The sequence below is a fragment of the Centropristis striata genome, chromosome 3 (genome assembly GCF_030273125.1).
Source record: "Centropristis striata isolate RG_2023a ecotype Rhode Island chromosome 3, C.striata_1.0, whole genome shotgun sequence".
NCBI classification, from domain to species: domain Eukaryota; kingdom Metazoa; phylum Chordata; class Actinopteri; order Perciformes; family Serranidae; genus Centropristis; species Centropristis striata.
Window position 1 is genome coordinate 14,504,690 of NC_081519.1, and position 12,583 is coordinate 14,517,272.

The 12,583-nt window shown below is 39.1% G+C and overlaps 2 protein-coding genes across 2 annotated transcripts in view; both read right to left on the reverse strand.

Annotated features, from left to right (window-relative positions):
- Positions 1–1,767: 1,767 nt before the first annotated feature.
- Positions 1,768–4,858, reverse strand: myl2a (myosin, light chain 2a, regulatory, cardiac, slow). The gene is made up of 6 exons (XM_059329216.1): positions 4,752–4,858; positions 4,123–4,198; positions 3,688–3,792; positions 2,760–2,838; positions 2,486–2,534; positions 1,768–2,237 (listed from the first exon to the last, which is right to left on the reverse strand). Exons 1-6 carry the CDS (start codon positions 4,785–4,787, stop codon positions 2,133–2,135), a joined length of 450 nt encoding a protein of 149 aa, XP_059185199.1. The 5' UTR covers positions 4,788–4,858; the 3' UTR covers positions 1,768–2,132.
- A 6,662-nt stretch (positions 4,859–11,520) lies between these two features.
- The window catches only part of cita (citron rho-interacting serine/threonine kinase a), a 58,797-nt gene continuing 57,734 nt past the window's right edge, over positions 11,521–12,583 (reverse strand). The window contains exon 50 of the mRNA XM_059328962.1: positions 11,521–11,974. Coding sequence (XP_059184945.1) covers positions 11,951–11,974 — 24 coding nt within the window. The 3' untranslated portion in view covers positions 11,521–11,950. The remainder of the gene's footprint in view (positions 11,975–12,583) is intronic.

Consider the following 12,583-nt stretch of genomic DNA (forward strand, 5'->3'; position numbering starts at 1 on the left):
TGAATTTGTGACCTGCCTCGTCTAACTTATACATATCAGTTAAGAGTCCTCCTTCAGACACTGTATGAGGATTAAAGGGATAGTTTGTGCATTATTATACAAAACTTGGTACAGTTATTGTCAGTGCCCTCCTGAGGATAACCCTTTAAGGTTTTATTGATCGGCCCCTAGGTGGCACTGTGGTGGCAGTCTAATTTCATATTTGGTACCGTGGCCACACTATAACACTTAAGGCAATGAAATTCATAGGGGTGGTATAGACTGGCCCCTGTAACGCACAAACCCCGACGGCAGCATTCCCAGACACGCGTGTACTGCGAGGGCCCGTTCAGTACTGCTTGCAGTCCTAGTTCTTTGTGGGTTTGTCACGACAACAGCTCTATACTGCATTATACATCGTTATTTCATCCACCATTAATATAATAAATATAGATTAGTGCAGCTTTAACCCATAAGAACCCAGATCCAGTTATCCATAAAGGAAAGTTATGGGGGATATATCACAGACCAAGTGAACCACGCAGAACATATTTATGATGTGGTTTTTTTTTGTCATTTTGTGTCTCTTTTTGTGTCTTTTTTAAGTAACTTAGTTTTTTTCTGTCAATTTGTGTCCTTTTTTTAAGTAATTTTGTGTCTTTTTTGGTCATTTTGTCTGTCTTTTTGTGTCTTTTTTAAGTAATTTAGTGTTTTTTCAGTCATTTTGTGTCTTTTTTGGTCATTTTGTGTCTTTTTTAAGTAATTTAGTTTTTTTCTGTCATTTTGTGTCCCTTTTTTAAGTAATTTTGTGTCTTTTTTGGTCATTTTGTGTCTTTTTAAGTCATTTTGTCTGTCTTTTTGTGTCTTTTTTTAAGTAATTTAGATTTTTTTGGTCATTTTGATACTGCCTCCAGCGGCCCCCATGTCATTTGAGTTTGAGACCCCTGTTCTAGAATATTTAAAGTGTTTGTTACATGAGTGTCACCGTGGGTTCTTATGGATTAAGATAACGGTCAGCTGTGGTAAGGGTAAAGGTACAAGGTACTATTTCTCCCCAGTGCCCAATTTCCCTTCCTTCAATGGCCGCAGTGTGTTCCTAAAGACTGTTAAAGCAGGGCGCCTGATGTGAGCTCAAATATCTTTGTTGATCCAAGCACTTATCCCTCACTGCTCCATACATATCTCCTCTCCTCTTCAGAAGGCAATACTTTAGTCTGGGGTTGACAAGCTGGATACCCCCTGCCCTGGACCCTTCCAGCTGCCGACAACCCCCCCGACAAACCCTGGCAAGTGGGGTAAGCGAGGGCAGTGAGGATCACTATGTGGCATCCTATTGTGTGGCTGCCGCCCTAACTCCACAGTATAGCATTACCCTCCTCACATCACCACGGCACTAAAATAACAGCAGGGCTTTGTCTCTCCAAAGCCCTTTGTTACAGTAGCCAAACATTTTAATGCTCGCACACAGTACACACATATCTTACTCTGTGCGTGTATTTGAACATAAATACACATGAACATACACACAAACAATGTTTTGGATTCATTGCTTGGGGATTTCAGTGGACTACCAACCACTATTCTCAAGTACACACATTCACTACCTAACATGGAATTAACTGACAAGCTGGTATGGCTATTTGTTCAAGCAGTAATCTGATGATCCTGTAAATATATGGTTCACAGGAATATAACCTCTATTAACATACTATCAATACTGTTTATTAGCCAATTTATTGATAAAATGTTTAAAATATCATAATGAAAAAAATGCAGGCTGGCTTCTGTCTTTGAAAACTTTTATTAGACGAACATGCACAGACCTAACGAATGTGTACTTTCTGATATGGAGTGTATAAAATGAAGAGGAAAAATAATTTAATTTGTCTCAGGTGAATGTGGGAACATCTTGTGGATAAAACAGAAAGGGAGCACACTATGTTGATGCTGTATATTGTCCATTTCTAGGGGCCTGGAAGAAAGAATTTAGTCTTGATCCTCTTGCAGTCTTGAGAGAGTACTGTACAGAGACAACGCAGCCAATATAAAGATGCAGAAATTAGCCAAAGTCCATATCTCCTTCAAAAGCAGTGGGCCAGTTTCAAGTCACGTACGGGCAAAAAGACGATGGCCTTTGATGAACACAAAAAGGGTTACTCCTGGTCCTTTTCCTCTCCGTGGGTAATGATGTGAACCAGGTTCTTGTAGTCCAGGTTTCCTGCCACATCTGGGGGGAAGGCAGCGAACATCTGCTCCATCTAACCAAAAAAAGAAAACATCACTTTTATCAGCGGTTAAGCCATGCACAAAAACTATAGTTTAGCATGGAAAAGGTGTGATGATGATTCACTGAGCTCTTTTTGTTTTGTTTTGTTTTGTGGAAAAATTATTCTGATGTGGATGTAGACGATCGTCATGATGACGTCTGTGGGTTTTGGCATCACCCACACACACAAAGCAATCAGCATAATAATTATAGTTATTGTGTGGAAGGACTACAATGTACCTCTTCGGGGGTGAATCGGTCCGCTTGTGTTGTTAGCATCTGTGTCACACTGAACAGAGAGAAGAGGAGAAGAGGAAAAAAACACACACAGTATGAGATGACGAGGCCTGTGTTTATACTGGGGAGAAATGTTCAGATCATAATGGAGTAGTACTGAGTTGAATGATTGCAGTCAATCCATGACACAGTCATAAATTGTGAGTAAAAGCTTACATAACACTCCTCATAATGAATTTGCATATTGCAAATGAGTGGAGGGTGTTAAATCACTTACTAGTCCTTCCTCAGCACTCCTTTCCCCTCAGGGTCAAAGACTTTGAATGCGTTGAGGATGGTCTCCTCTGGATCAGCACCTAGACACATCAAAACAATCATTTTTGAAACATATTCAAATAAATTCTAATGGTTGCATGACATAGTTTAGTTGTTAAGCTGATATATTATGAAAAACTCCCCTTTTCAGTGGCTGTGCACATACATCTGTCCTAGTGCCTACCAACCAACAAACAGCTTTTTTGTGGGATTCCTGGTTCAGAAATCATGGGAATCGATAGATGATTTTGCTCCCCATTCTATGTCACATTTAGGCTCATTAGCCATCTTGTTTTTGTTGCAACCAGCATGTACAAAGAACAGACTGAGAGCTGGAAGGATGCACTGTTATCAGCCAATGCTAGTGCTAAATAGCTTAGTCTGTTACTCAAAATGAACAACCAACTTTTTAGATCATCTTTTAATCCAACCAAACACCAACGTTTTAATTGACCAAAATCTCACAATTAACTCTGAAAAAGTGCAAAAAACACACTGCAAAAGGGTCAGTGTTATAAGACAGAAACACACAATATTGCATGAGTCCACAATTTACAAAAAGTAATCATACTGTATTGAAGAAGACTTGAAATAAGCGATGTGTGTTCAAAAAGTGTTTACTGAAGTAATAAAGAAAGTGAGAAGTAAGGTATTTTTCTCATAGCCTTCTATACAATCAGACTTCTTTTTCTAACCAGTGGAGTTGCCCCCTGCTTGCAATTAGAAAGAATGCAGGTTTCAGGCATTTCAGCCCCGGCTTCACTTTTCAGACCCAGTTGCTAATTCTGGTGCTCCATATTGTTATGGCAAGCTAATCAGAGCACACTAGGTTTTAGCATGAGCATAATATGTCCCCTTTGAATGTACATCTGTAGCCTTTATATCCTTACCTTTCAGCTTCTCACCGAACATGGTGAGGAAGACGGTGAAGTTGATTGGGCCAGGAGCCTCTTTAAGCATCTCGTCAATCTCTTCCTGTTTCACGTTGAGACGTCCTGTGGCACCAAACATAAACATACAACACGAGTAAGCAGATTTTTTTTTAAATGAGTGTTTTTAATCTAGAACAGGCATGTCCAAACTATTCCACAAAGGGCCGTGTGGCTGCAGATTTTCGTTTCAACCAAGCAAAAGCACACAGTTTGACCAATCAACTGTCTGAAGACTGAGATCAGTTGATTAAGTGAGTCAAGTCTGGTGTGCTGCTGCTTAGTTGGAACGAAAACCTGCAGCCACAAGGCCCTTTGTGGAATAGTTTGGACATGCCTGATCTAGAATCAGTTTTGCATTGTACCTCATGATTAGAAGGACGGATGTTGACATACCTAGAGCAGCAAAAGTGTCCCTCAGGTCATTCTTGTCAATGAAGCCGTCCCTGTTCTGGTCCATAATAGTGAAGGCCTGGGGTCAGGACACAGGAGGAGGTACAGTACACATAAATAAGTCTATCTGTCCAGTAAAGTGAGAAGTGCAAACAGATTACAGCCACAAGCTTTTAGCCAGCTTCTGTCACACTGCTTGAGATTTTTTTTCTCCTCCTTTTAAATATTTTGTATGCCATCTTTATAGATGAGCACTCTTAAGTATTTATAACTTGCGCACCCTTCTGAGGTTTAACTCGGCATCCAGGGCATGCCCAGCAGTTTATCTGCAGCCTAATCACTGATGACACAGTCTGGATGTCTGACTCTCATACCAGCATACCACAAGCCCCACTGCTGCCAGCCAGGGACAGGAATATAGACAGGTGGGCATACTGCAATGATGAACAATGGAAAAGGAAAAGCGAAGAAATAGAAGCTTCTGTATCTGTTGTTGTTTATTCTTGAGACAGAAACAGTTGGATCATAAGACCCAACATAGTGAGCTAACATGCATAATTATGAGCGGTTCTGTGTCGTTTCCCGCCAAATGTAAATCAGTGGAGGAAAGAAATTGGTCGAGCAGCTTTCACCTCTTTAAATTCCTGGATCTGAGCCTGCTCAAACATGGAGAACACATTGGAGTTGGCTCCCTCTGCTGTCCTCTTCTTGGCTTTCTTGGGGGCCTTTTGGCACAAAGTAGACAGGATGAGGCAGACGCTACATGGTACTAAAAGTACAGCAAACACCAGCAAAATGGTTGCATGGCTTAATATAAGAAAATGTTGTTTATAAGAGAAGCCAGGTGGAAACTAAACATTACATTTGATCACACTTCAGTATCCTTTAGCACAGGGGTGTCAAACTCAAATACACAATGGGCCAAAATTTAAAACTTGAATAAAATCGCGGGCCAACATTGAACAAATAAACCTTTTAATATATACCAAACATGTTTTGCTTTAACATTAAAAATGGAACCAGCAACGCTTATAAACATACAATATATAACTAAATAGTGCAGACATGCAAAATCAAATCAAAATTTCAAATAAAAAACACATCAATGTCATTAATTTACAATAATAATATAATTATTTGGTATTGCCTCGCGGGCCAAATAAAATTACACTGCGGGCCAAATTTGGCCCGCGGGCCAGAGTTTGACACCCCTGCTTTAGCAAGTCAAAAATTAATCATTTGTCCTTAATAAATGTTTTTTGTAACTTAGGATGCATTCAATGTCTGGTTAAAAGTTGTTACGATGAAACCTTTGCAATGGTTAGATTCTTTCTGTCCAAAGATCTGTTATTTTGTACTTAGTATTTATCTTGTTGAGCAAATGAATTATCACAGAAAATTATATTTATACTGACAAAAATGAACTATCTATAGTTTTAAACAGAGCTGCAATGATAAACTGACTTTAAGAAACTTTCACAATTTTTCAAGCAAACGAGTAATCAGTTAATCGAGAAAAAAATTGGCAAATCAAAGGATAACAAATATAAGAGGTAGTTGCAGCCCTAGTTGTAAATTATACAAATGAACAGATTGGAGTATTACATTATTGCACTTATCAGTCCTTAAATGTAGCATCCTTAAATATAAAAAAAGGTCCCTCATCTTTTCTTGCACCATCAAACAGCATCCCACACACACTCAGTGACTTACCATGGCTGAGCAGCTGGGAGGTCAGACCAACAATGATGCCAGTGAACAATGGGGAGATTGTTGGTGTCCTTTTGTAGCCTCCAACCCTCAGCTCCACTGGACGATATTTATAAACTATGTCCTCTTTAGGAAGTGACAGGTAAATGATGCTCTATACAGCACATACAGTGCTTGCAAAACACACACAAACACACACACTGGAGATTGAAATAACTGGTTTAGAATATCAAGAGCAGACTGAAGGTTGAAGCCCTTAATCACTTTAAACTGCCCTCTGTCCACAGACCAGTCTTAACTGTCTAAACCAGTAGTTCTCAACCTTTTTGAGTCGCGACCCCCAATTTAACATGCATGTTGTCCGGGACCCCCACTCACTGAACACAATCTCACATGCAGTTCAGATCACCCAAAAAAGAAACAAAATGACCAAAAAAAGTAAAAAAAATGACCAAAACAGACACAAATTCACCACAAATTGACCACAAAATGATCGAAAAAGACACAAAATGACCAAAAAAGACACAAAATGACCAAAAAAAAAGACACAAAATGACTAAAAAAAGACACAAAATGAAAAAAAAGACATTAAGTGACCAAAAAGACTAAAACAAATGATTTGGCGACCCCCAGAAATCATCTCTCGACCCCAATTGGGGTCCCGACCCCAAGGTAGCCAAGAGAGAATAGCTGGTCTAAACTATAGAAACTCCTTTAATGTGATATCAAGTCTGCAGTCTGCTTTTTTACATTACCTCAACGATAAGAAAAATTGTGTTGTTACCATTCGGGTTGAGCCAGTCACAAGAGTTTTAAATATGCAGAAATCAGTTTTTCTTTCAGCTTAGTGTGACCTTCAAGATATTCCCCACAGCATCTTTTAAAAACGGTTGTGAATCTGATTAGACTCCATCTGAAAATTGAGTATTTTAAAACTGATATCTCTGATCATACAAAGTGGAATTTAAATTGGTCGATCCAGTTCTGTCTTCATCTCAAAAGGACATTTTTAAAGACATATCTATTAAATCTGGCTTTTAATTTGTAGTAATGTTATAACCTAAGTTTTTGAGTTCCAATGATTGGTTTTTACCTCTACCCCCACCTAATGCTTAAATATATCTTAGAAAATGAGAACTGTAATGATGTAGGTGGAATACATTATAATTTTTTTTACATTTTTATAAAGGCTGCAGGAGGGAAGTTTATTTAGTCAGTAAGAAATGTGCTCAGAAACCTCTACTCTTAAAAAGGTCCTTGGATTGGATGAATGGATACAGAAGAAAAATAGGAAACGAGTGGAGCCGTCGGGGGAGGCCATGTCAGTGGAGGCCATGTCAGTGGCCTCCACTGTGCTTGGGGTAGGGGTAAAACATGTTGCTTGCTGTTGCCAGCAGGGGGCGCTATGACTGTGTGTCAATATTGACACATGGGTGTGTTCCAGGCTGGAGCCTTAGCACATGTTTGAAATTTGGGACAGATTGGACAATGTATGGTCAAGTTATCCAGTCTGGTGTTAGATGGCGAGACGCCATATTTTGCCGCCATGCCATTTTCGATCCAAGATGGCCGACTTCCTGTACGTTTTAGGGTATGGGTTCTTGAGACTTTTTGGTGCGTCTTCCCATGTTACATTTATGTACCAAATTTCGTGTCTCTACGACATTCCTGTGTGAGGGGCGGAATTTTCTTGACTTTCAAGGGGGCGCTGTTGAGTCATTTTGCTACGCCCATTCCCCGGACCACTAGAATACGTAAATTTCACCAGAGATTTATGTATATTCCAAAAATGGTGATTTTTTGAATATGATAAAGCCCCCAAAAAGGCGATTTACTTTTAGGAAAAAAAAAAAAAAAAATAGACGGACCAATTTCAATAGGGTCCTCGCACCGTTAGTGCTCGGTCCCTAATTATATCCTAAAAAATTCTTAAAACAATTGACCCAGATTTGACCCACAAAGTTTTTGAAAACCTGAGCTGTCTAAGGGGTTTTATTCAATAACTGGAAATTTGAGCTTGAACTGACCTACTTATACCAACAAAATCTTTACCAACTTTTTATCTGTTAATCTGGCGTGCGTGCTAATAATTTCATCTTCATTCGTCAAAGTCTAGAAATCACCAGTTACTTAAGTGTAATTTATTGACCTGTCAGGATTGTGTTACTGCCATTCTTCGACAAATATCTCACATGCTCCACAGTACAGTGTGGCACAGTACACCTATTATATGACTCCCTTTTACAGGAAATGTACCTGTACCATTCTGTCAATTAAACAGAATAAGAGGGAGAAATGAAGGAGCTGCATCAAAGGATGTCTTCCACACTGCAAAAAAGCCAACTTGTATTTTTTGGGCTAAAACAGTGATTTAAGTTGGTTTAACTTGGAAATATAAATTACTGACATTTAGGGCAATAATGTAAGTTAGCACAACAAAGGAAGCCAGTTGTCTGCTCAAAAACAAGTTGGTGAGTTGTTGTTACTTATATCTTTAAGTTGGGGTTCAAAACAAGGGACAATAGTTCTGCTAACTCTTATTTCTTTGTTGTGAAATTTGGTCATTAGCAAAAGGTAGTGGCTAACTGATGCTAGCGGCGCTGCTTGTTACAGCTACAAGAGTAGCCATTAGTGTATCAATGCTAACTCAAAATTGTGGTCACAACATTAGCTGACATTCATAGCGGCGTTACAATCGTGCCAGAGAAATTCAGAGTTGAGCAAACTCAAAAACAAAACTTAATATATTTAGTTTAATTGTCCAACTTAAAATTTTATCGAAGTTTGTTGCCTTGAAATTTTGAGTTCACCCAACTTTTCTTTTTTTGCAGTGCATCTACTTTTCACATGACCCTGCCGTTTGCTTTAAAGAGCTTGTGAAACTAAGCTCAGCGTCGTCAACAGCAGTAGGTGCAACATACTCAAGTGAGACAGTGCTGACACTGAACACGGTCTTACAATGTGCTGCTGCCCCATTAACACGTCGTCCTGAATCACTTGTGGCTCCCAGGTCAAGAAAAGTGACAGTCTGTGAGAATGAGCTGAATGGGCCGGGGTGAGGAGGTGATGTGATCTATATTTAAGGACAGGCGCTGAAAGCTTCACTGCTCTCGGTCCACTCACTGTCAAACAAAATGCTGGTGATGAACTAACAGCAGATGTCACTGGTATCATCTCGCAGCGCGGCGTGCACAAGGAGGTCAGGATTAGAAGAGGAATTGTTGCAGATGCTATTGTTGAAAACTTACCCCCCACCCTTCAGCTCTTCTTAGTTTCTGATTCGAGCTGCAGCTACTGGGACTGGAATGGCAGGCCATTGTCGCATTGGCTGAGTGCCGGGATCAGACACCTATAAATAGAATAACCTCCCAACACAATGGACGTGGACAAATGGTCATTTTACAGGCTGACTCAAGTGCGAGTGGCGAGCAGAGAGCATAAGTGCTTCAGGGCTTTAAGTGTGACCAGTTTTCTCTTTCCTCCCTTTGTAGAGTGAATTATTAAGGACCTCTGTATCTGCAGTTTATAATTACTACATATTATAGGACCCACTCACAGGCACACAAGCACAAGATAAGGAGGCCAAGTAGAAGTGAAAGACAATGGTTATAATATTTAATATTCTGTGACAAAATCTCTACAGGGAACGCTAATAAAACATTTGTTAGCAGACATCAATATCATATCCAGCGTTACGGCATTATGAGTCGGGATCATGTGAAAAGAAATACAAATTAAAAAGAACATATAAAAATAAAATACAGCAGGATGGGGAAACCCTTTTGTCTTGAGTCCTGTAGAGACCAGTGGAAAACTTGTGCAATCTGTAGCATTGGGTGCTTTTTGTTGAACATATGTGACCAATGAATCAGTTCCATCTTCTTGGCTTAAATACATTCAGGAAGAGTTTCACATCTGAAAAGAACTGTAGTTATGCAGGTCCTGAAAGGCAAGTGAGGATATAAAAATCTAGGGGTTCATTTTCTATGTCAGGGGCTCTCAACCAGTGGTCTGTGGATTCTTGAGCGTTCAATGGAATCACCAGAAAATGGGAATATTGAAAGAGAGCCCACAAGTCATAAGATTTTCCTCCACTGCACATCTATTCAACTGTTAACTAATGAATGGTCTGGTATTCATTTCAAATCACGTTGAATCATTGACGTATATTCCAAAAATGGTGAGTTTTTGAATATGAGAAAGGCCCCAAAAAGGCGATTGATTACCCGGAAAAATAATAAAAATAGACGGACCAATTTCAATAGGGTCCTCGCACCATTAGTGCTAGGTCCCTAATAAATAAACCATCTGCCATTTTTTTTTAATGAATGACCAGAATTTTTTCTCTCTCACTTGCCTCTCAGGGGTTTCAGCAGGATCCAGAAACTAGAAAAAAAAAAAACATCTTCCTATTGAGCGGCCTGTTAACTGTTGACAGACACACTGGGCAAGTTAAAGTGTGGCATCTTATCTGTGCATGATCAACATTTTTTTTAAAACCAGAAAATATTCTATTTTCATAGATCAAATGATGATATACAGTAATAAAATCAACTTGGTCAAATGTAAGCAGTTTGACAAAAAAAGCCAAAATACATTAGGACGGATTTTAGTTTCTCTCAAGGTTGGACTGGCTGTTTAACTTGCCAAGCGTGCCTTAATAAAGAAGAGATTTAAGTATTTATACTTGGATGAATTTACTGTGCAAATAGGTAATAGTTAAAAGAAAGGAGATGTTATTCACGTGCTTCGTTGTTAAATCATGGAATAAAAAAAATAACCCAAATGAGGCAGAAGCAGAAGACAACACTCCGTTTCATTTCAGATATACATATCCATGCCATTTACGAATCAGGAAAAAACAAATATTATTTTCATCTTCACCTTGAACAATTTTGGGTTATATACAATATAAGGGACATCGTACAAAAAGAAATGCTCAAGTACTATGTTGTAAGCTTCAAACATGATCTTTTTTTCCCTCCTGTCATATAGTTCAGCACTGAGGTTTTGCCTTTGACAGATGGAAGTGCATACACGAGTTGGATCCAAATACAATCACTCACTTGATAAAGGATGTTTTGGACATATTAAAAGAATACTCATTAGACATTCAAGAGGACACGTAATCACTTTTTTCTTTAACAAAAATAGACATGGCTTATCCAGCCTTGAAATTCCTTCTCAATATATATAAAATTATGTCTTGTCTATTTACAGTCAGATAGCGTTCTGAACGATTAGAAAGTCCTGCTGGGGGATTGTGGGTAGTGCAGTTTTAGTGTCGACCGATCCGAGGGCAGACAATCATGTGGAGTGTGTGGTTCTACAGGGCGGAGAGGGTTCGGTTTCTGAAAATTTTATTTATCCAAATTAGTTTGTGCTCCAGCCAAGTCCTGTCACCGCAACTAACAAAAGTCTCGACAGAAGACAAGATTAGCAGAGAATGATTGTAATCAGCTGAAAATGATTGTGTGTTGACATGTCAGCGCAGGGCTGGAGCCACAAATGTACTCTCCTGCCCCGATCTCTGGCTACTGTGAACAGAACTGAGTGTGGAAAGGAGCCAGGTGTAGTTATTTATTATGAGTGAACCTCTGCCATTTTCACTAGTGACCGACTTTGTTGATATTAAATCATTGACTTTGAGATATAACTGCTACGGCTGTGCTTATCTATTGTAGTCACTACTGTCAAAACCCAACGAGTCAGGTCTAAAGTGGAGAACTCATATCCTAGATTTTACTTTTGTAGAAGAAATCTCATCAAATTACTAATCCCTTCTCAGAGTAGAGAGTGCATACTCAAATACACTGCAAAAAACCCTGCTCGAAAAGTTGTTAAATATGGCATTTTGTTGACCTTTATTGACTCGGGTCAGCTCATTGAGAAAAATAACCTGATTCTATTTGACATCTATTTATTTCTCTTGTTCTCTCTCTCTCTTTCTGTTCTGACGACTATGATGGTTTTCCTCTGTGGGTTTCTCAGCTTAGATGTCAGGCAAAACTGATGTGTGGCAGTGTTTCATCATGAATTGGTGACATTCTCACTGGTTCTCTGCTGCCTCCGTTTCCTTTCCATAGATGCATTCTGTCTGTGCTGGGTATGTGGCTCTGCTTCAAACAGATGATTGGTCCCATACCTGCACAATAAAGTCAAAAACATAAAGTCAGGTTTACACATACACATGCAAAGACTGCCCGTTTGTTATTAAGTTGATTCCCACTAAGTCATTATAATTTATCTTCTAGGGCAGCTGTTCTCAACCTTGGGGTCGGGACCCCAATTGGGGTCACGAGATGATTTCTGGGGGTCGCCAAATCATTTTGAACACAAATTTTTTTGTCATTTTGTGTCTTTTTTTGGTTATTTTGTGTCTTTTTTTTAAAAAAGTAATTTTGTGTCATTTTGTGTCTTTTTTAAGTCATTTTGTGTCTTTTTTTGGTCATTTTGTTTCCTTTTTTGGTCATTTTGGGTTTTTTTAAAGTCATTTTTTGTCTTTTTTTAGTCATTTTGGGTCTTTTTTTGGGTCATTTTGAGTCTTTTTTGGTAATTTTGTGTCTTTTCTGGTCATTTTGTGTCTTTTGGTCATTTTGTGGTCATTTTGAGTCTTTTTTGGGTCATTTTGTTTCCTTTTTTTTGGTAATTTTGTTTCTTTTTTGGGTGATCTGATCTGTGCGCGTGACATTCTGTCCAGTGAGCGGTGGTCGCGGACAACATGCATGTTAAATTGGGGGTTGCGACTCAAAAA